Genomic DNA, 27,862 nt, shown 5'->3' with positions numbered 1-27,862 from the left:
AAGGACCGCTGGAACTGAAAGGCCACCTGGAGCTGAAGAAGCTTCTTGGATGAGAAGCGAAAAGTCTTCAAGGAAAGTCTTCAAAGAAAAAACAAGAAAGTCCAGTTGCACCTTTGGGACAAGCACTGTAAAGTTATAAGAGCCGAGGTGGCGCAGTGGTTAGGGTGCTGTACTGCAGGCCACTTCAGCTGACTGTTATCTGCAGTTCAGCGGTTCAAATCTCACCGGCTCAAGGTTGACTCAGCCTTCCATCCTCCCGAGGTGGGTGAAATGAGGACCCGGATTATTGTTGGGGGCGATATGCTGACTCTGTAAACCGCTTAGAGAGGGCTGAAAGCCCTATGAAGCGGTATATAAGTCTAACTGCTATTGCTATTGCTATAAGAAGATTAAACAGCCAAATTGGAGCAAGGCCCAGGCGATGTGGATGTGCCATCAAAACACGCAGCTGTTGTGTGTCTAAAATATGGCACGAAATACACCTTTGTGTGCCAGGGGACCACAGCCTTGGACATCTTTCTCAATCTGTTTGCTTTTGTTGGGCCACACAGATAATTTGACCTGTTCCTGCCGAATTGCTGGGAAAAACAAAATACTGTTTTCTTTCTCATCTCCTTCGCTTCTTTTTGGCATCCTCTTCAGGGGTGCTTTTCACTTCCCTTCCCTACCGTTTTGCAAACGTGAGCCCGTGCTAGCTTCGCTCACACGCGCCCCGTCCACACATGCGCTCAGCCTTCCGCGCATGTGCTTTGGCTAAAAAAAAAGGTGCCTAAATGGGATGCCATAGAGCCGGAGCGGGTGGGCGTGGCCACCTGCGGTTTCTGCTACCTGAATACCACCTCTGATCCTCTTCCTCCTCCTCCAATTTAAATTATGTTTAGAAATTGGTTCCCTGTGTCCAACTCCCTCCTCCCTGCTCCCCAAAAAGGCTTGCAAAATAATCTGGCCTGCAGTTTTCCCTACCGGTAGTCCTTGAGTTATAAGTATTCATTTGGTGACTGAGTTACAACGGTAACCTGCGATTCACTTAAAAACTGTGGAAAGAGAGGTCATGATATGATTGTACAGGTAGTTCTTGACTTATGATCATAATCGAACCCAAAATTTCTGTTGCCAAGTGAGATATTTGTTAAGTGAATTCCCCCCCCACACACACTTTACGACCTGTGTTGCCACAGTTGCTAAGTGAATCATTGCAGTTGTTATGTTAGTAACACGGTTGTTAAGGGAATCTGGTTTCCCCCATTGACTTTGCTTGTCAGAAGGTCGCAAAAGGGGACACTGCAACGGACATAAATGTGAGTCAGTTGCCCGCCCAGCGTCTGAATTTTGATCACGTGATCGTGGGGATGCTGCAAAGGTCATAACTTTGAGAAATGGTCGTAGGTCACTTTTTTCAGTGTTGCTGTTGTAACTTTGAATGGTCACTAAATGGGCTGTTATAAGCCAAGGACCACCTGTATTACATTTTAAGAGATTGGGGCGGGTACAAATTTAATAAATAAATAAATAATCTATATCCTGCATGGATTGCCCTGTGACTATGTAGGACAACTTTTTACTTTTACACATTAGTATATAACTAGCTACACTATAGCCACTATTAATCAGTGGAACAACTTAGCAATAGCAATAGCAGTTAGACTTATATACCGCTTCCTAGGGCTTTCAGCCCTCTCTAAGCAGTTTACAGAGTCAGCATATTGCCCCCAACAACAATCCGGGTCCTCATTTCACCCACCTCGGAAGGATGGAAGGCTGAGTCAACCTTGAGCCTTGTGGGATTTGAACAGCCGAACTGCAGAACTGCAGTCAGCTGAAGTAGCCTGCAGTGCTGCATTTAACCACTGCGCCACCTCGGCTAACCTTTTTGTCGAGGCGTGCCAAAAGTGTGAGGAGCATGGGGGTGGTGGTGTCACACATGCGTGTGCTCATACCCATAATGCAATTCCCTCTCCCCCATGCGTGCACAACCCCCCCTCCCATGCATGTGCCTCACTGAAGCCTCCGGACTTACGTTTTACATGTTGGGCTGTTTTTCTCCCTCCGGAGGCTTCAGGAAGCTTCCCTGAAGCCTCCGGAGGGGCAAAAAACAGCCAAAAATCAAGGGCGAAAATCAAGGGCGAAAATCAGCTGGCCAATGCGCGCATGTGCACTGGAGCTGGCAGGGCAGCAGATAATGCGCCCTCCGAAATGGCTCTTTATGCCACCTGTGGCACGCGTGCTATAGGTTCGCCAGCTATAGGGATGCGGTGGCTCAGTGACTGAGACGCTGAGCTTGTCAATCAGAAAGGTCGGCATTTTGGCGGTTTGAATCCCTACTGCTGCATAATGGAATGAGCTCCTGTTATTTGTCCCATCTTCTGCCAACCTAGCAGTTCGAAAGCACGTAAAAATGCAAGTAGAAAAATAGGAACCACCTTTGGTGGGAAGGTAACAGAGTTCCGTGCGCCTTCGGCGTTTAGTCAACTTCAAGTTGCTAAGGTCGAGAAACACTGGACTAGCACATATGTGTGACGGGAACCTTTATCTTTACTTTCTATAACTAGCCATTTCTATAACAACAAATCTATCTAATCAGCAAAACATATGTCAAAGTTTCATTTTTTTCCCATCACGAGCACAAAAATCCAGAAGTAATATCTAAATAAAAAACACAATGAAGTATTCTCTCCTCTTTGATTAAAGCAAACAATTTAACCATTTCTGCTCTATCTTCCTTGCTGTGGAAATAATATATATTTCTGCTTGCACTTAATAATCTTTATACAGTATCACCATTTATATTAACGAAATTCACTGTATTCTTTCCAATTCTTTAACCTGAAATGGAAAAAAAATCCCTTTTCCCCCAGCCATTTTAAAATACTAAACTTTTCTTTAAAAACATTTCTAAAATCAAAACATTCTAATCTTCTTTTTTTTAAATGACCCTCTTAACGTATCTACTTTAAAGTTCACTTTCAGACCAATCAGATTCCACCCATCCTTTTTGATATTCTGAGAATCTCTCTGAAAGGTTAATGCGGAACCAACACATTCTTAGAATTAAAGCTTATTCTGGAAATAAGCGTTTCAGAGGATGTCCGTTCACAGTGATTCATTAACAGATTTTTTTTTCTTTTTCTTTAAAAAAAAAAGGCTGGCTTGGAAAACACTCTGAATGGGCATCAAAGTATCTGTTGAGTATATAGGTGATGCAGTGATTTACTTAACAACTGGCAAGCTTTGGACAGTGAGGAGGTTGGGGAGGAACCTGGGCCAGTCCTAGAGTCTGGGGAAGGCTCTGTGTCGGAGGCACAGAAGGGACCAGAGCCGTATGCCAGTTATCAGCTGCCTTTGGAGTCAGACATCAGTGAGGTAGAAGAACAGCTGGAGCCTGTTCCCAGTGTGCGCATGCACAGAGTTGCCAGACAAAGGGAGCAGCTAAAGAACAGGGGTTGACTTGGGAGTAAAGCCACAGGTGGACGATGAATGGCCCCTCCCAGAGGACATAAAAGAGGAGTGAAAGGGGAGTGGAGTTTGCAGGAGACAATGAGTTCACTTAATTGGTTCCTGACTCTCCAAGACTCCTTGCCAAGTTTGGCAGCTATCGGCCTGGCAGCTCTCCAAGCCAGATAAGGTCTGTGACTGTAAATCCTCCTTTGAAAGACTTTTGCTGGATGTGAATGAGCAGAATTCACAGTCAATGAATAAAAGGGTTTTTTCTTCGGGACAAGGAGTTTGCTTCATGCTCTTGGGAAGCCTCGGTCAGAGCAAGGACGTTTCATCACCCTACTAGGTAACGTCCTCAGTGCTAGAAGGGAGTGGAGTTGTTTTCTGTTGATATACAAGCAGCTTGCCCCGTTGGTTTTGGTCGGAGTGTTCTCAGTGGTTCCTTGATTTGACTGTTGTTTACTGCTAGCTTGTTTGTCTGAGTTGGTAATTCCTTGATTGGGGAATTGTTTACCTCATGTTGTTGGTCTACTTCAGTGTTTCTCAACCTTGGCGACTTTAAGTCCTGTGGACTTCAACTCCCAGAATTCCCCAGCCAGCTGTGCTGGCTGGGGGATTCTGGGAGTTGAAGTCCACAGGACTTAAAGTCGCCAAGGTTGAGAAACACTGGTCTAGTTAGTAGTAAATGTGGTGTCAGTATTATCTTTATCTTTCCAGACTTCTGATGCGAGGTGGGGGAACATGTGAAAAGGTTCAGTTTCGGGAATCCATCAACCCAGGACAGTGTCTTTGCATCCAAGCCATATATGGAAAGTTTTCCTATTTTAGAAAGTTTATGTGGTGTAAGAAAGCATGGCTGGTGAGGGAATTCTGGGAGTTGAAGTCCACCCGCCTTTTAAGTTGCCAGTGTTGAGAATCACTATGGGGCAGCCTATAAATGTAAGTTTTATTGCTGTTGCTGTTACTTTTACAGCACTAAATGATAAGGTGGCATGGTGTAAAAAAAAAAAACTCAAAGCATTGTGACTAAAATACAGGTAGTCCTTGACTTACAACAGTTCATTTAGTGACCAAAGTTACAACGGCACTGAGAAAAGTGACTTATGACTGTTTTTAACAGTTATAACCAGAGGTGGTATTCAGCAGGTTCTGACCAGTTCTGGAGAACCGGTAGCGGAAATTTTGAGTAGTTCGGAGAACTGGCAAATACCACCTCTGGCTGGCCCCGCCCCCTTCTATTCTCTGCCTCCCGAGTCCCAGCTGATCGGGAGGGAATGGGGATTTTGCAGTAACCTTCCCCTGCCATGCCCACCATGCCACGCCCACCATGCCACGCCCACCAAGTCACGCCCACAGAACCGGTAGTAAAAATATTTGAATCCCACCACTGGTTACCACCTTTGCAACATCCTCATGGTCACGTGATCAAAGTTCAGAATGCTTGGCAACTGGTTCATACTTACGACCGTGGCAGTATCCCGGGATGATGTGATTCCCCTTTAGCGACTTTCTGACAAGCAAAGTCAATGGGGAAGCCAGGTTCACTTAACGACCGGGTTAGCAATAGCAATAAGCAATAGCAGTTAGACTTATATACCGCTCCATAGGGCTTTCAGCCCTCTCTAAGCGGTTTACAGAGTCAGCATATTGCCCCCAGCAATAATCCGGGTCCTCATTTTACCCACCTCGGAAGGATGGAAGGCTGAGTCAACCTTGAGCCGGTGAGATTTGAACAGCCGAACTGCAGAACTGCAGTCAGCTGAAGTAGCCTGCAGTGCTGCATTTAACCACTTCGCCACCTCGACTGGGTTATTCACAGTGATTCACTTAACAACTGTGGCAAAAAAGGTCATAAAACGGGGCAAAACTCACTTAACAAGCATCTCACTTAGCAACAGAAATTTGTCGTAACTCGAGGACTACCTGTGTTGCTATAGCTGTTACCGGACTAAATGATAAAATAATTATGCTATGGATGAAAGGTGGCATGGTACAGAAAAAGAGAACAAGCATTGTCACTAAAATATAGGTAGTCCTCAAGTTACAACAGTTCATTTAGTGACCGTCGGAAGTTACAATGGCACTGAAAAAAGTGACTTATGACCGTTTCTCACAATTAACATCCGTTGCTGCTTCTTCACGGTCATGTCATCAAAATTCTGACCCTTGGCAACTGTCTCATATTTATGACGGTCGCAGTGCCCCAAATCATGTGATCCTTTTTTTGCGACCTTCTGACAGGAAAAGGGGAGGCGAGATTCGATTAACAACCGTGTTACTAACTTAACAACTGCAGTGATTCACTTAACCACCGCCGCAGGAAAAGTCGTAAAATGGGACCAAACCCGTTTAACAACTGCCTCGCTTAGCAGCAGAAATTTTGAGCTCAGTGGCGGTCGTTAAGTTAATTGAGGCAATTAACTTACGACCCCCCCCCCCCCTCCGTTGTACTGCCTCAATTAACAGCTTTTGGGATGAATGTCCTGGGATATATTGACTTTTGAAGCGATCGCTTTTCACTCATAGAAATATAAACCACATTTTGGAGAAGGAAGGGTGGGGATGGTAGAAACCCAAATTGCTGAAAAAACCAAGTTTCACGTGACTTTCAGCTACCCCTGTGTTTTCCCATGAATTGCAGAATGGAATTACACAACTTGTTTATTTGCTTCATTTACTCGGTGCCAAATTCAGCTGGCCTTTCCTTTGTGGCAAATGAGAGTGAATTATCACAGTGTCGGTGCCTCTCTCCCCCCCACTCCCACCGATTGTGCATTGCTTTCGGATCGGATCGAAAAATAACTCCCCCCCCCAATGCCTCTTCTATTTGTGGCTGCGCAAATTGCTCAATGCATGCGTGCTCCTAAAATGCAGCAGATTTATGCATTCATTCTGGGGGTGGGGTAGGGAGTTGTCTTAACAGCTGTTTCAGCAAGTCGAATCTTCCAGCATATATATATTTTAAATGACTGTTGTTGAGGTTTTTTTATTTATTTTTGGCAGTATTCATTTCTCGCAGCCTGGAGCTGAATCCTCTACTCGGATTTAGCTGGAAAACCTACTTTCTAAAGATTATCTCTTTTAAAAAAAATATTCATCTCCTGCTTTTAATTTTAATATTTTTACTCATCCACCCACCTCTCCGGGGAGCTTTCTAAATTTGATAAATAAAACAAAACCTGAATAAGGCAGTGTTTCTCAACCTTAGCAACTTGAAGATGTCCGGACTTCAACTCCCAGAATTCCCCAGCCAGCGAATGCTGGCTGGGGAATTCTGGGAGTTGAAGTCCGGACATCTTCAAGTTGCCAAGGTTGAGAAATACTGGAATAAGGTATTCTGGGTTTTTGTTTTTTTTTGGCATGCCCAGCTTGGGGGAAGATAGTGAAATCTTGCAGTTCATGGGTTTATCTTGGTTCGTGATAGCAGCGTTCCCCTGGCAGATCTTTCCTTTGGTGTGCGTGTTTTATTTAATTATTTTTTCCCCTCCCTTTCTCGGCTGCAGCCTCTAGCGTCCTCCCTGCCCCGCTGCTGCTGAGTGTGCGCGGGGAGAGAGAGATGGGCATAAAAAAAAAAAGACAGCCAAGGGACAAAGGTTAAAAATGCAAAACAGTTGATAGGAACTAGAAGAAGGAAAAAAACCAGCTCATTTGGAGAGAAGGAGGGCAACATGAAAAACTAGTTTAAAGCAGCTGCCGTTGAGTGTTATCTTCTTGCTCGAGTCTCTAAAACTTTGGAGGTACCTTTGCGTTTCTCGGGCAGCATGGATGAATCAAAAGGAGAAGAAACTCCAGGCATGAGATATCATATGCTTCAAAGGTAATAAATTATTAGCGAGACGCATTTTTTTCTGATCTGATTTTCGATGGATCGCTTAAGGGGGCAGTTTTGATCTAGAAATTTGGATGACTTGTGTTTTAAATCTTGACGGAATTAACATTACCGGAACTTGAGAATTGATTCCTGGTAGTTTTTAATTCTTCATTTTCTGGGTGGGGAGAGATACAGGTAGTCCTCGACTTAGGACCACCATTGAGCCTAACCTTTCTGTTGTTAAGTGAGGCATTTGTTCAGTGACTTTTGCTCCGTTTTGCGACCTTGCTTGCCACCGCTGCTTAAGTGAACCGCTGCGGTTGGTAAGTGAGTAACTCGGTCGTTAAGTGACTCTGGCTTGCCCCCTCGACTGTGCTCATCCGAAGGTCGCAAAAGGGGATCGTGTGACCTTGGGACACAGCAACGGTCGTAAGTATGAATCGGTTGCCAAGCTTCTGAAGTTTGATCGCATGACCGTGGGGATGCTGCAAAGGTTGTAACTGTGACAAAGGGGTCATAGGTCACTTTTTTCAGCGTTGTGGTAACGTCGAGCTGTTGTAAGTTGAGGACTATCTGGTTACCTTGCCCCTTGGAATTTCTCCGTGAGTTTGGAAAGGAAGGTGTGGAAAAGCTTTTCAGGCTTGAAAAGAATGGTTGAAAAAATGAATGCAGAGACTTTAACTTTGCAGGCAAACAGAATAACAAATAACAGAGTTGGAAGGGACCTTGGAGGTCTTCTAGTCCAACCCCCTGCTCAGGCAGGAAACCCTACTGCTGAAACAGGTGTGTGTGCATTCGCGGGCATCAAGGGTGGGTTCCGGCTGCTGCTACTGCTGGTTTGCTTAGGGGCGCTGTGGGTGCACTTGTTACGCACTATGCGCGCAGGTGCGGTACTAAAAAATGCTTCTGCGCATATGCAGAAGTAGAAAACAAGATGGTGGCGCCACTGAGAGAACCAGTTCAGGGGCGTGGCAGGCCGAGTTACTACCTACTCGGTCGAACCATTCCGAACCGATAGGTACCCACCTCTGGTACACACGCGTGCCAGAAACCAGAAGAGCAGCTGCCCAGTGCACTTGCGCACGCTGGGAAAATGATCTTCCAGTTTCCTGCAAGTGCATCCACACTGGCCACCTGGTCTTCCGGTTTCTGGCGCGCATGCACACGTGAAGAGCAGCTGGACGGTGTCCATGCGCGTGGCGGAAACCGGAACAGCAGCTACCCGGTGCGCATGTGCGTGCCGGGAAGATGATCTTCCGGTTTCCGGGAGCGTGCATGCACACTGGCCACCTAGTCTCCCAATTTCTAGCATGCAGGCATGCGGGAAATACCAGCTGGCTCTCCACATGTGTGTGCTGGAAACCGGAATATCATTTTCGCGGCATGCGTATCGGGCTGCTTCTCTTCCAGTTTCCGGCGCTTCCGTGCACATGAAGATCAGCGCCGGAATCTGGAAGAGTAGTGGGCTACGGCTTGCGTGCCCGGAGAGATGGCTCTGCGGGACACTTCCGGCAAGTGTGCCATCGGTTCGCCATCACAGTCCTATACCATTTCAGACCAATTGCTGTCTAATCTCTTCTTAAAAACTCCCAGTGTTGAAGCACCCACAATATCTGGAGGCCAGTCATTCCACCGATTAATAATTATTCTGTCAAGAAACTTACTCCTTAGTTCTAGGTTGCTCCTCTCCAAAGAGACATCTTGTCTCTGTTTGGAAAAACAAGACACTAAGGCAGAGGGCAAGTGTCTCCCTCTAAGTTTCGCTCTGTTTCTACTTTAGTTTTCATTTCTGAATTGTTTTGCAAGGCGAAATTTTTTTTGTTGTGTAATTTTTGGTGGCCTGGAGCTGCCTAGTCACATATAGGAGATGGGCGGTTATAGAAAATTAGGGGGGGGAAGGTTTCCTCAACATACAACATACATTTATTTAGTGACTGTTTGAAGTTACAACAATGCTGGGGGGGGGGAAATGACTTAGAACTAGTCCTCAAACTTACAACAGTTGCAGCAGCCGCACATTTCACGTGATTGTTCTGACCGAGGCTTCCCGAGAGCAGGAAGCAGACTCCTTGTCCCGACAATAATCCCTTTTATTAATTGACTGTGAATTCTGCTCATTCACATCCAGCGAAGTCTTTCAAGGGAGGATTTACAGTCACAGACCTTATCTGGCTTGGAGAGCTGCCAGGCCGAGATCTACAAATCCTGGCAAGGAGTCTCAGAGAGTTACGAACCAATGAAGCGAACTAATGGTCTCCTGCAAACTCCACTCCCCTCTCGCTCCTCTTTTATATCCTCTGGGAGGGGCCATTCACCGTCCACCTTTGGCCTTACTCCCAAGTCCACCCCTGTTCTTTAGCTGTTCTCTTCTTCTCGCAACTCTGCGCATGCGCACACTGGGAACCGGCTCCAGCTGTTCTTCTGCCTCACTGATGTCTGATTCTGAAGGCAGCTGAAAACTGGCATACGGCTCTGCCTCTGACACAGAGCCCTCATCAGAGCCTTCCCCAGACTCCAAGACTGGCCCAGGTTCCTCCCCAACCTCCTCACTGTCTGAAACTGCTGCCAGCTCCACTGGCCACTGGTGGGCCACAACAATGATCAAAATTCGGGTGCTTGGCAGCCGATAGATATTTCAGCATCGTGATGTTATGTCGCTGCCATTTGAAATCTCTTCCAACAATCAAAGCCCAATGGGAGAAGCCGGATTTGCTTAATGATCAAGTGGTTCTCTGAACAACTGTAGTGATTCACTTAATAACCTTGGAGAAAAGGTCGTAAAATGGGGCAAGACTCACTTTTAACAAGTGCCTGTCTTAGCAACAGAAATTCTGGTCCCAATGGTGGTCGTAGTTCAAGGACCACCTGCAGATACAGGTAGCCCTCAGCTTATATCTGTTCATTTAGTGACCGGTCAAAGTTACAATGGCACTGAAAAAACTGGCCTATGGCCATTATTCACACTTACGACCGTGGTCACGTGATCAAAATTCAGATGCTTGGCAACCGACTCATATTTACGATGGTTACAGTGTCCAGGGATCATGTGATCTCCTTTTGTGATCTTCTGACAAGCCAAGCCAATGGGGAAGCCAGATTCCCTTAACTATGCTATTATGTAAACAACAGTGATTCATTTAACAACTGTGTCAAGCAAGGTTGTAAAGTGAAGCAAAACTCACTTAACACTTAACACACGTTCTCACTTAACAACAGAAATGTTGGGCTCAACCGTGGTCGTAAGTCGAGGACCACCTGGAAAGAAAAAACTCACTCTTCTAACGCTTTCTCTGGACTGGTGCTCTTATGGGATATGAATGCCGGGATTCCAGTTCTGCCTATTGGAGTCAGAAGGACGCGATTTGGAATTCGCATTCTTAATTTATTTCTGAATTGTAACAAAAAAGATGTTGCTCTCTAACTAGTATCTAATGTATCTAATACATTATACAGGGTATAATATACCCTGTTTCCCTGAAAGTAAGACCTCTCTGGATAATAAACCCAATCGGGCTTTTGAGCGCATGGGCTAAAATAAACCCTCCCCTGAAAATAAGCCCTCCCCGAAAATATTGCAACACAGCAGCAGCCATGAGGGAACCACCTGTTTCTCAAAAATAATAAGTTGTTAGTTGTTAGTTGCGAAGTTGTGTCCGACCCATCGCGGTCCCATGGACAACATTCTTCCAGGGTTCCACCACACAACCGCGTTCGACTAAAGGGCGCTCGACGAAACCGCGTAGCTGACATCATCACAGCGCGACAACAGTGCGGAGAAAAAAGCACGCTGTAAACGCTCAACCTAAAATTAACCCCTAAACCTAAACCTAACCCCCCTAAACCTAATCCTAAACCTAAACCTAACCCTTAACCTAACGCTAAACCTAACCCTAAACCTAACCCTAAACCTAACCCTAAACCTAATCCTAACCCTTAACCTAACCCTAATCCTAACCCTAACCCTTAACCTAACCCTAAACCTAACCCTTAACCTAACCCTAACCCTAATCCTAAAGCTAACCCTAAACCTAACCCTTACCTTAACTTGAATCGGCTTGCTTTCAAAGCGCTATTTAAAGCGCCCTTCTTTCTCCGCGCTCGCTGTTGTCGCCCTGCTGATGACGTCAGCGACGCGGTTTAATCGGGCGCGCTTTAGTCAAGCACGGTTTTGTCGTGCTACGTTCCTCCAGGCCTTCCTGTCCTCTACCATACTCTGGAGTCCATTTAAGCTCATGCCAACTGCTTCGGTGACTCCATCCAGCCACCTCCTTCCCTGTCGTCCCCTTCTTCTTTTGCCCTCCATCTTTCCCAGTATTAGGCTCTTCTCCAGTGAGTCCTTCCTTCTCATTAGCTTCTCATTAATAAATAAGACCACCCTGAAAATAACACTTATTGCAGGAGACAAAGGAAAATAAGACCCTGTCTTATTTTTCGGGGAAGCACAGTATTGCCATCGCTTGGCCCATAGTGTGGGAATCTGGCGTTTGTTCCTGGCTTATAGAATGGCTTGCACTGATGTGAGAATCAAAGATTTCCATTTTAGCAGTTTCAATTCCTAAGAGTTATTGACATTATCAGCATCTCTGCTCTGGGCAACTTTATGTGTACCTGAAAAATCATATTTGGCCCCTCCCATAGAGAATAAAGAGGAGTGAAAGGGGAGGGGAGTTTGCAGGAGACAATTAATTCAATTCATTAGGGTGAAGATCTGTTCCTGACTTTTTACCAAGTAATTGCTGCTACAGAGTGGCGTTTGGAAGATATCGGCCTGGCAGCTCCCCAAGCTTGATAAAGGTCTGTAGTTGTGAAATCTCTTGAACGATTGTTGGCCGGACTTTGTTGGAGAGGAATTCCCTTTAACCTAAATGAAAGGGGTTTTATCTGGACAAGGAGTCTGCTTCATGACCTTGGGAAGCCTAGGGCAGAACAATACCTTTTAAAATTCCTTCCTTTTGGGGGTCCTTAAAAGATCATACAGCTCTGCACAGTTTCGTATAGGATCCTAGAATGATGGTTGGTAGCTTATTAGCCAAGATCTTGGGTTCAGTTCTTGGCATCTAGTTGTCACATAATCTGATAAGGAAATGATAGTGAAAGAGATCTAGATTTCTACTCCAATTTCTGCAGCATCTTCCAACAACTCTTAGCGCTGTTATTGTTCTTTGTCTCTCCAGGCCAAGCATGTCTGGCCTTCACCTCATGAAACAAGGCCGGGATAGGAAGAAGGTGGATCTACAGAGGGATTTCACGGTTGCATCTCCAGCAGAGTTTGTCACCCGTTTTGGAGGGATCAAAGTTATTGAGAAGGTAAAGAATGGAAACCGCCTTTCTCAGTGCATAATTGTGCGATTCTTGTTATTTTGAATGCGGTAAGAAACTGAGCAGTCTCATTGCCGTGGAATAATTATGTAGGTTCTTTAAAGTCCCTGTTTAACTTAGTAAGGAATAGAATTGGAATGAAATAGGAATAGGAGTGGAATGGAATGGAATGGAACAGAACAGAATAGAATCTATTTAGAATAGAAAAGAATAGGAATATTTATTTAGAATAGAATAGAACAGTGTTTCTCAACCTTGGCAACTTGAAGATGTCTGGACTTCAACTCCCAGAATTCCCCAGCCAGCATTCGCTGGCTGGGGAATTCTGGAAGTTGAAGTCCAGACATCTTCAAGTTGCCAAGGTTGAGAAACACTGGAATAGAAATCTTTATTAAAAATAGGACAAAATAGAATAGAAATCTTTATTTAGAATAGAAAAGAATAGAAATCTTTATTTAGAATAGAATAGAAATTTTATTGAGAATAGAATAGAATTCTTTATTTAGAATAGAATTTGAATAGAATAGGAATAGCATAGAGTAGAGTAGAATAGAATAAGGTAGAATAGAATAGAAATTTTATTGAGAATAGAATTCTTTATTTAGAATAGAATTTGAATAGAATAGGGAGTAGCATAGAGTAGAATAGAATAAAGTAGAATAGAATAGAATAGAATATCTTTATTTGGCCAATTGTGGTTAGAAACACAAAGAAGGCACAAGCTTTCAGTGTACACACAAAACAACGAAGTAATAACAAGCATAAGAATGATACCGTAGTATCCATATTCATTATTCAAATACATGTAGCCCTTCACCTACAACAGTTCATTTAGTGACCATTCGAAATTGCAACGGATGAGAAAGTGACCTATGACCACTATTCACCCTTACAACAGTCGCAGTGTCCCATGGTGACCTGATCATCCTTTACGATCTTCTGACAAGCACAGTCAGTGGGAAGGCCAAAGAGTCGTGTTACTAATTTAACAGCTGCAGTGATTCATTTAACAATGGCATGAAAGGTCATAAAGTGGAGCAAATTCACTTAACAGCTGTATCACTTAGCAACAAAAATTCGGGGCTAAATTGTGGTCGTAAGCTCTTTCTGTCCATTAATCTGGGTAACGTGTACAATTATCTGTGTCAATTGTGCTTTCTAGATAGTTACTTCCCAGTTTGATTGATGATTGTAAATCTGAACCATTTTATCTCCCCACCCCCCCCACCCCCGTCACATTTCTTCTCCATCTAGGTTCTCATTGCCAATAACGGGATAGCAGCCGTCAAATGCATGCGGTCCATCAGACGTTGGTCTTATGAGATGTTCCGGAATGAGCGAGCCATTCGTTTCGTGGTTATGGTGACGCCCGAAGATTTAAAAGCCAATGCAGGTGAGCGTCAGGACTATGCTAGTCATGGTTCCCTCTGGAAGGATGGTGAAATAGAAATGGGAATGGAATGGAATAGAAAATGTGGAATGGAATAGAAAAGGAAAGAAAATATGGAAGGGAGGGTGCTGTGGCCCAGCAGGAGTCGTTGGAGCTGCTGACAGACTCCGATAGGGAGGGACCCTATGAATCGGCTCTGGACGATGTGGAGGACCCTGGACAGGGTTCAGACTCCGAGCAGGGACCAGAGAGGCTGGTTAACCACCAGGAGGCGCCTGAGGCATGGAGCAGCGGTGAAAGCCAAAGGGAGTTTGTCCCTGATGTCAGACCCTGGAACAGTGGTGAAGATGTCAGGTCCTGGAGCAGTGGGGAGGAGCAAAGGGAGTTGGTCCCGGACGCCAGGGCAGAGATGGACGGATAAGCGCCAGCAGCAATTACGGAGACTTAGAAGATAATCGGGCCCAGGTGGTTGTGATTAGGCTCCTCCCAAGACAGTATATAAGAAGAGACTTTGGGAGGAGATCTTTTGCAGGACACATCCGTTATACTAAAGCTGGAGAAGCTCTTGTGTGTATTTCTTATCTGTGGGAGTCTGGGTTGCTGCCAAAGTCACAATTAACTTGTGAGTTAATTACTGTGAATAAATTGGCTAACAATCACATTGTGTCAGCGTGACTCACCGTACCGGGGGGGGGGGGGTCAGAACAGGAAGAGAAGGGAATCGAATGGAATAGAAGAGAATAGAGATTGGAATGGAATGGAATGGAATAGAATAGAATAGAAAATAGGGAGTGGAGTAGAGTAGAATAGAAGATATGTAATGGAATAAAATAGAAACATTATTGTCACTTTAAATATACACTAATCAGCATACATTAAAATGAAATGTCATTCCATTCAGTTCTCAAAAGATAACCATTATCCATATACCTTCAATATATTACATGACTCAGAGAAACAACACAATCTAGTTCAGATGTATGCATACATATGTACCAGGCGAGAAAACCGAATCTTGCGAGTTTACCAGCTTCCTACAGTCTTCTCGGCTGCCCCCACCACTCTCTGTAGGGACTTTCTATCTGAGGCACTGTTGCCACCAAACCGAACAGGGATGCAGTTGGTTAAAACGCTCTCAATCGTGCCTTTGTAAAGAGTGGCCAGGACAGAAGGAGAAAGATGTGCTGTCCTCATCCGACGCAGGAAATGCAAACACCGGTTTGCACGCTTCACCAAGAATGACGTGTGAACAGACCAATAACCGATGTCCTACTGTAGAAAGTAAAGGTTTGAAACAAGTGTGAAACCCTTTCTCATGAGGAAGGTGGAGAAGGAGTTAAATTAAATGAATTAAAATAAGAAAATTTGTTCAAAATGCATACAGATAGTCCTCAGCTTACAATAGTTCACTTAGGGACCATTCAACAGCATTGGAAAAAAGTGACTTACATCCGTTTTTCACACATCTCACCTTTGCAGCATCCCCATGATCAGTTACCCTGTTGGTAACCGACTCATATTTATGACCATTGCTGTATCCCAAGGTTAGGTGATCACCTTTTGCGACCTTCTCACAAACAAAATCAATAGGGAAGCTAGATTCGGTTAACAACTGCGTTGCTAACTTATCAACTGTAGTGATTCACTTAACAACTGCGGCAAGAAGGGTCGTAAAATGGGGCAAAACACATTTAACAAATGTCTCACATAACAACAGAGATTTGGGGGTCAAATTTTGATTGACCGTCATAAATTTAGCCACTCGTGGGACCAACCTGATTTTAGGACCTTTTTTGTAGCAGTTGTTAAACAAACACTTCCGTTGTTAAGTGAACCAATGGCTTGATATGGGTTGATTTTGATGAGAATCAGAAATAAATGCTGCTTTTTGGCAAAACTGCTGTAAAACATTCATATGACCAATAGATGCTGCAAAGGGCTGTAAATGTGACTGGTCATAAATTGAGGACAAGCTGTGCAGTAGTCCTCGGCTTACAACCAGAGTTGAGTCCAAAATTTATGTTGTTACGTGAGAAATTTGTTAAGTGAGTTTTGCCCCATTTTATGACTTTTCTTGCTACATTTGTTAAGTGAATCACTGCAGTTCTTAAAATAGTAGCACAGTTGTTAACTGAATCTGGCTTCACCACTGACTTTGCTTGTCGGAAGGCCGGAAAAGGGGATCACATGATGGTGGGACACTGCCACCGTCATAAGTGTGAGTTGGTTGTCAAACATCTGAATGTAAATCATGTGACCATGGAGATGCTGCAATGGTCGTGGGAAAAAAACCACTTTTTTCAGTGCCATTGTAACTTCAAACGGTTACTAAGTGAACTGTTGTAAGTCGAGGACTACCTGCATATTACTCTAATAGTTAGACAATGAATAGGTAGCATTTTTTCAGGGAGTCACTTCAGTTATGTACCTGGGCCTGTGGTTCAGAATATGCTCTTAATTGTCACAGTTGCTGTTTCTACTTAGTTATTTTGTGGATGTTTTAATGTTTTAAAATTGTTTTATAATTTTAGGCTTCTAGGCCTCCCAGAGGCCTAGAAGCCTCCTCCTAGGCCTCCTAGGCCTCCATAGGCCTCCTCCTAGTTGAGATGGGCAGCTCTAAAAATTGAATGGATGAATGAAAAATAAATACATTCTGCAAGGAAGCATCTCGGCTCATTATAAGCCCTCCTTTTTTTTAAAGGAAAAGAAATTCCCAAAGAATTGTCCCCTCATGAATCTTAAGCTCAACTGATACCCGTATTATTTTTTTTAAAAAAATCTGATTTGGAAATGTAGATGTTGCCAATTAAATGAACAACCTAAATACGCTTTTCTTTTTCATATTTTTAGAATATATTAAAATGGCAGATCATTATGTTCCGGTACCCGGAGGTCCAAATAACAATAACTATGCTAACGTGGAATTGATATTGGAGATTGCAAAACGGATACCTGTGCAGGTGAGAAAGTGGAAATACAGAACTTTAAAAAAATAAAGAATGCTTATCAAGGATGTAGGTGGCTATATCTACCTATATATAAACCAAATTCTTCTCACTTATCACAAAATCTCCAGAACAGTAAAGCCTGCAAACTTGAAATTCGGCATGTATGTTTCTCTTGGCTTCTAGGTGCATGCTAAGAAAGGATTTTTCGAAATGACGATCGGATCATCATTTTTTTAATACTGTCAGTTGCCTTATATGGGCATGGCCAGTCAGTTGCCTTATATGGGCATCCAGCCGGTGGGCTGGGTGTTTAGACATTCTACTCCCCCTCCCCACCTGAAAAGAACTCTGTTCCGGCTACCACTATAAGTTGCCTTATATTAACACACTCTGACGCTAAGGGGTTATACATTCCACATTAATTTTAAAGCTTTAAGTGTCAATGTATCAAGCCCGAATGTAACTACTTCCTAATTTTCAAGCTTTACGTGTCAATTTATTAAGCCCGATCACATAGCTTTGTAGTGAAAGACGGATATCCAGCTAGTTCTAACATAGTTGTGTGTGTAGATTTAGCTAAGCATGCTATCCACTTGGGTTTGTAAACTTGGCTTGATTAAAACTTAACATTGTGCGGACCAAGCCAATTGTGGTTTATTTAATTCCCATACTTCAAGAGATCATGGCTTAGCTTGTTGTGAATTGGACGTGATTGTCTGAGCTTCCTTGATAAGTTACAGAAGAGAGAAAAGAGGTTCCTTGTTGACTGACCAGATTTTATAAATGCACCTTTCCCAATCAGTGGCCACGCTGGCTGGGAATTCTGGGAGTTGTAGTCCAGTGCATCTGGGGAAGTTCAGGATGGAGAAGGATGTCCTCAAGTCTGGCAAGGCATGGGGAAGAAACTAAGAAGAGGTGGAGAAACCAGTTGTAGTAACAGAAAGGAAAATTGTTTGTCCATCAATGTTGTAGCAATAGCACCTAGACATATATACCGCTTCATAGTGCTTTTACAGCCCTCTCTAAGTGGTTTACAGAGTCAGCCTCTTGCCCCCCAACAATCTGGGTCCTCATTTTACCCACCTAAGAAGAATGGGAAGCTGAGTCAACCTTCAGCTGGTCAGGATTGAACACCTGGCAGTGGGCAGAGTTAGACTGCAATAGCAATAGCACATAGACTTATATACCACTTTACGGTGCTTTACAGCCCTCTCTAAGTGGTTTACAGAGTCAGCCTCTTGCCCCCCAACAATCTGGGCCCTCATTTTACCCACCTCAGAAGAATGGGAAGCTGAGTCAACCTTCAGCTGATCAGGATTGAACTCCTGGCAGTGGGCAGAGTTAGACTGCAATAGCAATAGCACATAGACTTATATACCGCTTCACAGAGTTTTACAGCCCTCTCTAAGCAGTTTACAGAGTCAGCCTCTTGCCCCCAACAATCTGGGTCCTCATTTGACCCACCTCGGAAGGTTGGAAGGCTGAGTCAACCTTGAGCCTGGTGAGATTTGAACTGCCGAACTCCTGGCAGCTGGCAAGCAGCAGAAGTAGCCTCCAGTACTGCACTCTAACCACTGCTCAAACAAAACTAGGCATTATTTGAGGAAAACCCAACACTGACAGAACTTTCCATTCTTCAAAAAACAACGCGTTGAGAGAAATTTTTCCACTTCTCCAATGCCTAGTGGGGATTAAGCATGGGATGAGAACTGTCCTGAGCAAAACATGGGAAAATTGTGAAAAGGGGAAGGAATGGAGTACTCAGAATGATGAGACAGAGTGCAGAGAAGAGCAAAAAAGAGGATTAGGGGACTGGAGGCTAAAACATATGAAGAACGGTTGCAGGAACTGGGTATGTCTAGTTTAGTGAAAAGAAGGACTAGGGGAGACATGATAGCAGTCTTCCAATATCTCAGGGGTTGCCACAAAGAAGAGGGAGTCAAGCTATTCTCCAAGGCACCTGTGGGAATATCTAGGAATATCTACTCCTAGATATTTTAGAAGTGTGTGAAATAGTTTAGGTGTGTTAATGTAGTCTTATTTATAAGGCATACGTGTTCATACATGTGTTTGGTTTGGAATGGAATGCCATTCCAGGATGCATGGAATGTTGTTGGCTTCAGTGCAATCCAATAATGTGAATTAAACTGGGGGAGAGATGCAGTCACAAATATGCTTCTCTAGAGGTAGTCCTTGATTTATGACCAGTCACTTAATGAACATTTGAAGTTATGACAGACTTGAAAAAGTGTTACTTATGACCTATCAAAGTTACAACTGTACCATCTCTGCTGCCATGTAATCACATTTTGGACCATTGGCAACTGGTTCACATTTACGACCAGTTGTAGCATCCTGCGGTCACTTGATTACATATCCTCTGGTCACGTTTTTTTGGCAAAAAATGCCTTTTAAGCTGGATTCGCATTTACATCCATGTGATTCCCTTAATCACCATTTGTGACTTGCTTAATGACCGTTATTAAAATGGTTGTAAAATCGAATCTGGTCACGTGGTAACTCGATTTATGACTGCAATGACTTATGACCAAAATTCCAGGCTCAATATACAGGTAGTCTTCAACTTATGACCAGAATTGAGCCCAGAACGTATGTTGCTAAGTGAGAAATTTGTTAAGTGACTTTTGCCCCATTTTACAACTTTTCTTGCCACAATTGTTAAGTAAATCACTGTGGTTGTTAAATTAGTCACCCGGTTGTTAAGTGAATCTGGCTTCCCCATTGACTTTGCTGGTCAGAAAGTCGCAAAAGGGGATTACATCACCCGGGAAATTGCAACCATCATAAATATGAGACTATAAGTTAACAATGTCGACTGCATATAAAGAGAATTTGTACAAGATGTTTTATAGATGGCATTTTCCACCAGCAAGTTTGGCAAAGATGTTTAAAGATAAATCAGCAAAATGCTGGTAATGCCACCAGACACCGGGGTTGTATTATCATATGTCGTGGACGTGTAAAAACCAAGAAATATTGGATAAAAATATGTACATGTTTGGAGGAGATGATACATCAGCATATCGATCTGAAACCTGAATTATTATTGTTGGGGATTTTACCAGAAACTTACAGTAAAGAAAATGTATATTTGATCATTCATGTAAGCAGCTAGGATTGCATTTGCACAAAATTGGAAAAATGAAGAGATGCCTATGGATGAGAATGTGATTAGGAAAATATTAAAATGTGCAGAAATCAATGGGTTAACATTTGAAATTAAAGAGAAGGAACAATTTGATTATTCTAACATATGGGAATTATTTGATCAATGGGTAGAGAATAAATATGAAAAGTGGAAAAAAGCAGAGGAGTGGAATAGAGAAAATGTTTTAATAAAGTTAAATAAGTTAAGAAAAGGACCATTATAACATTAGGTATGGTATATATTAATTTGAGTATTAAGTCAAGAATAGATAAAATAATAAACATGACTGTAAATTGTAATTGTTATTGTATAAAATATTTGCACAAAATATTTGTACTCAGGCGACACACTTTTAATGGAAGATGATGTTTGAATCAAAATAAATTTTAAAAAAATGGAAATAAAGAAATAAATATGAGAGTTGCCAAGCATATGAATTTTGACCATGGAGAATGCTGCAAGAGTCATAACTGGAGATTTCATTTTTTAAAGTGCCGTTGCAACTCCGAATGGTTGAGAGCCAAGAGCCGAGGTGGCGCAGTGGTTAGGGTGCAGTACTGCAGGCCACTACAGCTGACTGCTATCTGCAGTTCAGTGGTTCAAATCTCACCGGCTCAAGGTTGACTCAGCCTTCCATCCTTCCGAGGTGGGTGAAATGAGGACCCAGACTGTGGGAGCAATATGCTGACTCTGTAAAGCGCTTAGAGAGGGCTGAAAGCCCTATGAAGCGGTATATAAATCTAACTGCTATTGCTATAGCTATGGTCACTAAATGAACAGATGTAAGTCAAGGGCAACTGTATTTGTTTTAGATCTCCTCGCAAGGAAATCTCACTTCTTCTTTTTTTCTAATTCTAGGCTGTGTGGGCCGGCTGGGGCCATGCGTCAGAGAACCCCAAGCTGCCTGAGCTGCTCCACAAAAATGGCATTGCTTTCATGGGTAAAGTGTTCAAAGTTTGTCTGAAATAGATCCAGTTACCATACTTTTCAGAGTATGAGACGCACCAAGATTTTGAAGAGGCAAATTTAAAAAAAAGTTTTTGCACTCTGCAGATATCCCCAAAATGGCCCGTTTTTCACAAAAACAGGCCCATTTTTGCCCCCCAAAAGGACATGCATAGCCTTTAGGAGGCTAATAGAGTTCTCCTGGGGGCTGGGGGGGGGCAAAAATGAGCAAAAAATGACCTGTTTTTCACTCATTTTTGCCCTCCCCAGCCCCCAGGAGCACTCCATAAGCTTCCTAAAGGGTATGCATGGCCATTTTTGCAAAGTGGACAGGGTTTTGGGAGGCCAAAAATGCTGTGTTCAGTGTATGAGGCACCCAGATTTTCACCCTCTTTTTTGAGGGAAAAAAGTGCGTCTTATACTCCGAAAAATACAGTAGTTTATTGTTGCAAGGGGTCTCATGGCAGTCCAGTCAATGGTGGGATTCAGCTGGTGTAATAACCGGTTTGCTGAGCATGCGCTTCGTAACCGGTTTGTTCCGCGCATGCGCAGTGTGCTTGAAAACAGCTCTAAAATTTACCTTCTACTGCAGCCCCAGTGAGTAAAACAGCTGAGGTGCGGCAATCCACTCTGCTGTGCCTATCAGCTGAGGTTCAAACAATATAGGACAGACCAGCACAGGGGCGGGTGGGTGGGGCCAACTGACTGGCAGGACTACCTGTTCGCGCAAACTGGTCCAGCTGAATTCCACCCCTGAGTCCAGCCAGAAGAAAACAGCTAACAGTTAGGAATGGAATGACTCTTCTCATAATTTTATTCTGATGGTCCCTCAAAAGCACAGGAGCGTTGAAAAAAAGAAAGAAAAGGAGGCAGCTTGAGAAGAAAATCCTGAAGAAATAGAACCAAATGAGGAATAGATCACTGTCCCCCAAAAAACGGTAGCTGTAGGTCAGTGGTGGGTTTCAATTTTTTTTTAGAACCTATTCTGTGGGTGTGGCCTATTTTGTGGGCATGGCTTGGCAGTCATGTGACTGGGCAGGTATGGCCAACTTGACATCACTCATGCACACTCAGTCACATGACCACCCCACCCCCAAGCCATGTGGCAAATTTTTTGGGAACTCCTATGAAAGTGGGGTGGGGGGAAGAGAGGGGGAAACCTCCCAAAAATAGACAATTGGAGGATTAAGGGCAGAAATTAGGGAGATCGGAGAAGGCAGGACAGAGAGGAATCCAGTAGAAAGCTATCACACGTTGGGGAAAGAACTTTGGGAGATTGGAGGGGTTCCACCACAAAACCGCGCCCGACTAAACCGCGTCGCTGACGTCATCAACAGGGCGACAACAGCTCGGAGACAGAAGCACGCTGTAAACCCTAAACCTAAAATTAACCCCTAAACCTAAACCTAACCCCCCTAAACCTAACCCTAAACCTAACCCTTAATCTAACCCTTAACCTAACCCTAAACCTAACCCTAAACCTAACCCTAAACCTAACCCTAAACCTAACCCATAACCTAATCCTAAACCTAACCCTTAATCTAACCCTTAACCTAACCCTAACCCTAAACCTAACCCTAAACCTAACCCTAAACCTAACCCTAAACCTAACCCTAACCCTAACCCTAACCCTAACCCTAACCCTAACCCTAACCCTTACCTTAAGTTGAATCGGCTTGCTTTCAAAGCGCTATTTAAAGCGCCCTTCTTTCTCCGCGCTGGCTGTTGTCGCCCTGTTGATGACGTCAGCGACGCGGTTTAATCGGGCGCGGCTTAGTCGAGCGCGGTTTTGACGGGTCACAGATCGGAGGAGGCAAGACAGAGGGGAATCCAGGAGAAAACTCCTGAGCTTGCCTCTGCTGTCTGGTGGATTGTGCCGCTGGACCTCTCCAGCGGGCGGGGGTGAGTGTGGAGCGCAACAGGGCCAGGGCAGGTGTTCCGGAAGTTCCTTCTGGGTCCATTTCACCATCCGGTTCTCCCGATCTGGTGCGAACCGGCAGAAACCCACCACTGCTGTAGGTGGAATATCTAGGAAAGCAATTAACATAGCTGAGTTGGACAATGCTAAGCAGTGTGACGTTCAGTAAATCCATGGCACGACAAAACCGCACTCGTCAAAATAGCAGTGATAAAACCGCGTCGCTAAAGCCGTGACGTCATCACCGCCGCGACAACAGTGCGGCGACAGAAGGGCGCTTTAAAACAGCGCGGCGGCAGAAAGACGATTTAAGTTAAGGTAAGGGTTAGGATTAGGTTTAGGGGTTTGCTTTAGGGTTAGGTTTAGGGTTAGGGTTAGGGTTAGGTTTAGGGTGCTGAGTGCTTCGGAAGGTGCGGATTTGCCCTCCGCGATTATGTCATCGCGGTAGGGTCGCGTTTTTCCTTAGCGCTTCGAACGGTGCGGATTTGGCCTCCGCACTTATGTCGGCGCGGATAAGGGCTTCGCAGTTTTGTGGTGGAACCCAGTAAATCAGGGCTAGTAAATGAAAAGAACAATTATAATCTTGCTGCTGAGCCTTTATTTCTTTTAATTTTTCCATAGGTCCCCCAAGCCAAGCGATGTGGGCATTGGGAGATAAAATTGCCTCTTCAATAGTGGCGCAAACTGCGGGTATCCCTACCCTTCCATGGAGTGGCAGTGGTAAGACGTGTTCGGGGTCATGTGGTTATGACCAAATTCTTCCATATGGCAATGTTGCTTAAAATAAAACCCTAAGAAATGATATGGGATAGTAAGCAGATTTGACCCTAGGCGACTTTTGGTTCTTTCTGAACTTGGTGGTCTTCTAGCAAACGTTTCATTATCAAACTAGGTAACATCATCAGTGCTAGAGGGAAAGGGGGGGGAATGAGGAAATTTAAAAAGTGATATAAAAACACCAAAAACCAAAACTAAAAAAGGGTTATTTCCAACTGCCTTCCCTACACCTAGGCCTCAATGTACGACTACAATTGATCCCAAAAATTTTTTTGTTAAGTGAGTTTTGCCCCATTTTACGACCTGTAGGAAGTTATCACCCAGCCCTTTCCCAGAAAAATGAAATATCCTAGCAAATATTGAAATGGCAGAATATTTCTCTGGATGTGAAAAGGAAGAAACATGTTTTAAAAGACAGAATAGCTGCCTGCAGCTTCCTGCCCATCTCCCTTTGTCAATGAGTCATCAAAGCCTGAGCTGGTCCACTTTACATAACAAAGACTTCTCCCCTTCAGCTCCAGAGTGATGGGATTAAGGCATGGTAATATTGGCCCTTTACCCAACTCGCCACATGGCATCTGAGAACTCAACGAAACCTGGATTCAAAACGCAGCCTAGAGAGTTGCCCCTGCATGGGTCCATGGGAGTCTGACAACCAATCAGAATACAAGCTTAAGATCAAAGGCCAGAGAGGGCATTAAACCAGGGATTCAGTATCTCAGTCCTTCCTTCACTTTTTCTCCACCAACATTGAAGCATGTGATCACCTTTTCTGTTCAGGGCTCAAGCCATGTTGCCCTGTCCAACAATAAACCATCTTTCCAAGCAGCCTCCATGTCTCCAGTGTCTTCTTCCCCACTTGGAGACGAACCCAGAAGGACATTTCTTTCAACAGACCTTTCTTGCCACAATTGTTAAGACAATCATTGCAGTGGATAAGTTAGTAACCTGGTTGTTAAGTACACCTGGCTTCCCCATTGACTTTGCTTGTCAGAAGGTCGCAGAAGGGGATCACATGACCCTGGGGTCCCGCAACTGTCATAAGTGTAAATCACTTGCCAAAATCCTGAATTTTAATCGCATGATCAGGCTGCAAAGGCTCTATCTGAAAAACGGTCATAAGTCACATTTTTCAATGCCATTGTAACTTGCAATGGTCACTAAATGAATCGTTGCAAGTTGAGGACTGTTTGCACAATTATATAATAAAATATGCTTGTTTTAGTTTAACAAAAGAAAGATGATAGAAAACTGCAATTCTAGAGATATAAATATCAAGTTTTTCATTTTTTACAAATAAATCAGTGCATGAACAGTGTGGCCACTGGGTGTCAAACATTCTAATACAAATAAAACTAATAAATTTAATCATAATTATCACATTCAATCAACATATATTTCTAATAACGATACACATTTATATTAGGATGCAATCTGTCATTATTCAATTGTTCCATGTTTTCTCTTGTTATTACTTTTATTATATAAAAGTGTATACACTAATATTCCCCCTTCTCTTATTTCTATCTCTTATTCTAGCTTTTAATCATGCCACCTTTTACTTAAAAACTTTCCCTTTCTATCCTAACTAGCTTCTAATCATGTCACCTACCTAGAAAAGAAAGAGAAAAGGAAAGAGAGAGGAAAGCAAAAGCAAATCGGAAACAACAATAAAAAAGAGAAATCATCTATCCATCATCTCTTGCCCGCTTCAATACTTGGGTTGCTATGCTTTTTTTGACTTGCCTCCCAGATTCCTCTCCTGAATCTTTATCTCTGTCTGTGCCCTCTTCTATCTGAGAGACCGCCTCCTGCCACATACCTCCCAACGACCAACAAGATCTCACAGGTTGGGCCTCCTCCGGGTGCCGTCGGCCGGACAATGCCGGTTGGTGGCCCCTCGGGGGAGGGCCTTCTCTGTAGCTGCTCCGACCCTGTGGAACGATCTACCCGTACAGATCCAGACCCTTTCCACTCTCTCGGCCTTCCGAAAAGCCACCAAAACCTGGCTGTTCCGGCAGGCCTGAGGCTGTTGATCAATGCCCAGCCCCACCTAGACAGAATGGATGGTGTGTTATTTTAAAAACTGTATTTTTATTCTTAATTTTTTTTACCTTTTTTTTATCTTGTCTCTGTAAGCCGCCCAGAGTCCTATGGGATTGGGCGGCATACAAATTTATTAAATTTCAATTTCAAATTTCAATTAGTTATTCAATCTGGATATTTCTTTCATCTCTACGCTCTTCCACTGCCTAGTTTTCAAGATTTCTGCCCGGATCCCTGTCTCCCTTTCAAACATGTCTTCCAACTATAGAGATATAAATATCAAGCAATCAAATAATAATAGCAACAGTACTGTATATGATATCGTAATCTCTTAATTTGAGTGGTTTTAAAGAAGAGATTGGATAACCATTTGTCTGAAATGGTATAGGGCTTCCTGCTTGAGAAGGGGGTTGGACTAGAAGACCTCCAAGGTCCCTTCCAACTCCATGTTATTCCATGGGCAATCTTTAGTTGGGCACGGTTTATTCTCATCTAGAAAGTGAGAGTCATTTCTGGAAATCTAACCCAAGCCTAGAAAAAAGAGAAGCTTTGCAATGCCAGGAGATCTGAGACATACCGCTGAGAGCAAACTTCACTCCCTTCTAGCACTGATGATGTTACCTAGTTTGGTAATGAAACGTCTGCAAGGAAACCACCAAGCTCAGAGAGCACCAAAGGACCCCATTGTTCAATCCTCAGCTACAAATATTCTCTTCCTAATCAAGATTTGATCCTGCTTAACTTTTCAAGATCGGCTAAAGTTGGCTGGATGGTAGTCCTTAGAGCAGTGATGGTGAATCGAGCATCGAATGCTGAAAAGGGAGCACTTCATGCGTGCATGCACACTTGTCTGGGCTGTGATCAGGGAAAGGAATTGCCCAAGGGGCATATAGCATGCCAGAAAATGTACTTCTGGTTTCTGGCACACACACGCAAGTCTTCTGGTTAGTGCCACGTAACATGGCTCTGTGTGCCACGTAACATGGCACGTGTGCCATAGGTTTGACATCACAGTCTTAGAGATAGCTTCCATTCAAGGCAGCGAGATTGGGCGATATGGATTTTGGTTCATTCTAGACCGTGAGCTGTCAAAACCGCGCTCGACTAAGCCGCACCCGATTAAACCGCGTCGCTGACGTCATCAACAGGGCGACAACAGCCAGCGCGGAGAAAGAAGGGCGCTTTAAATAGCGCTTTGAAAGCAAGCCGATTAAAGTTAAGGTAAGGGTTAGCTTTAGGGTTAGCTTTAGGGTTAGCTTTAGGATTAGGCTTAGGGTTAGGTTAAGGGTTAGGGTTAGGCTTAGGGTTAGGTTAAGGGTGAGGATTAGGTTTAGGATTAGGTTAAGGGTTAGGATTAGGTTTAGGGTTAGGTTAAGGGTTAGGTTTAGGATTAGGTTAAGGGTTAGGATTAGGTTTGGGGTTAGGTTAAGGGTTAGGGTTAGGTTAAGGGTTAGGTTTAGGGTTAGGTTTAGGGGGGTAAGTTTTAGGTTTAGAGGTTAATTTTAGGTTTAGGGTTTATAGCGTGCTTCTGTCTCCGCGCTGTTGTCGCCCTGTTGATGACGTCAGCGACGCGGTTTAGTCGGGCGCGGTTTAGTCGAGCGCGGTTTTGTGGTGGAACCATTCTAGACTTCCGAGATATGAACAATTGGCTCTTTTCTGCCTGCAGAGAAAATTCTCCAAATTCTCCCATTTCCCCTGCTCTTTCTTTTCTTTTTTTTAAAAAAAGTTTCTTTAGTTTTGGCTGACAGCCACACAAGTGACTCCATAAAGTTCAAATTCTGGTGACGAAGTTTACATGAACTCTCCTGCCAGGCAGTGGCTTTTGAAATCAGGAGATCTGATCTCGCAACTAATTGGGAAAGAATCGAATAGGGTGAGGAGTGCATTGCAATCCCTTTCTGGCATGCAATAGGATTTAGAGATGGTTTGGAGGAGACTGGGGAGGAAATTATTTCTGGGTGGAGGAAACTGGCAGGATCGCTTCTGATTTTTTCGCTATGGGGAGTGAGTTGGATTGACTGGCTAAGGGGAGGATCAGAGGTGGTATTCAGCCGGTTTGGACTGGTTCGCCTGAACCGGTAGGGGAAATCATGAGTGGGCCCGC

At 43.8% G+C, this 27,862-nt stretch overlaps 1 protein-coding gene across 6 annotated transcripts in view; it reads left to right on the top strand.

The window, feature by feature from the left end:
- Positions 1-27,862, top strand: part of ACACA (acetyl-CoA carboxylase alpha) — a 305,545-nt gene that overhangs the window by 35,309 nt on the left and 242,374 nt on the right. For 5 of the 6 annotated variants that reach the window (XM_087717132.1, XM_087717127.1, XM_087717128.1 and 2 more), the window contains 5 exons: positions 12,421-12,553; positions 13,820-13,958; positions 16,806-16,915; positions 20,931-21,012; positions 23,557-23,655. In XM_087717132.1, coding sequence (XP_087573258.1) covers positions 12,421-12,553; positions 13,820-13,958; positions 16,806-16,915; positions 20,931-21,012; positions 23,557-23,655 — 563 coding nt within the window. Of the gene's footprint in view, positions 1-7,005; positions 7,253-12,420; positions 12,554-13,819; positions 13,959-16,805; positions 16,916-20,930; positions 21,013-23,556; positions 23,656-27,862 lie in introns of those variants that run through there. The other variant, XM_087717130.1, reaches the window with a different exon arrangement.

The sequence above is a fragment of the Thamnophis sirtalis genome, unplaced genomic scaffold, assembly GCF_051295495.1.
Source record: "Thamnophis sirtalis isolate CommonGarterSnake01/CBP01778 unplaced genomic scaffold, rThaSir2_p1.2 scaffold_6, whole genome shotgun sequence".
NCBI classification, from domain to species: Eukaryota; Metazoa; Chordata; class Lepidosauria; order Squamata; family Natricidae; genus Thamnophis; species Thamnophis sirtalis.
Note: the sequence above shows the minus strand (reverse complement) of the source record. Positions and strands in the feature narration are given on the sequence as shown.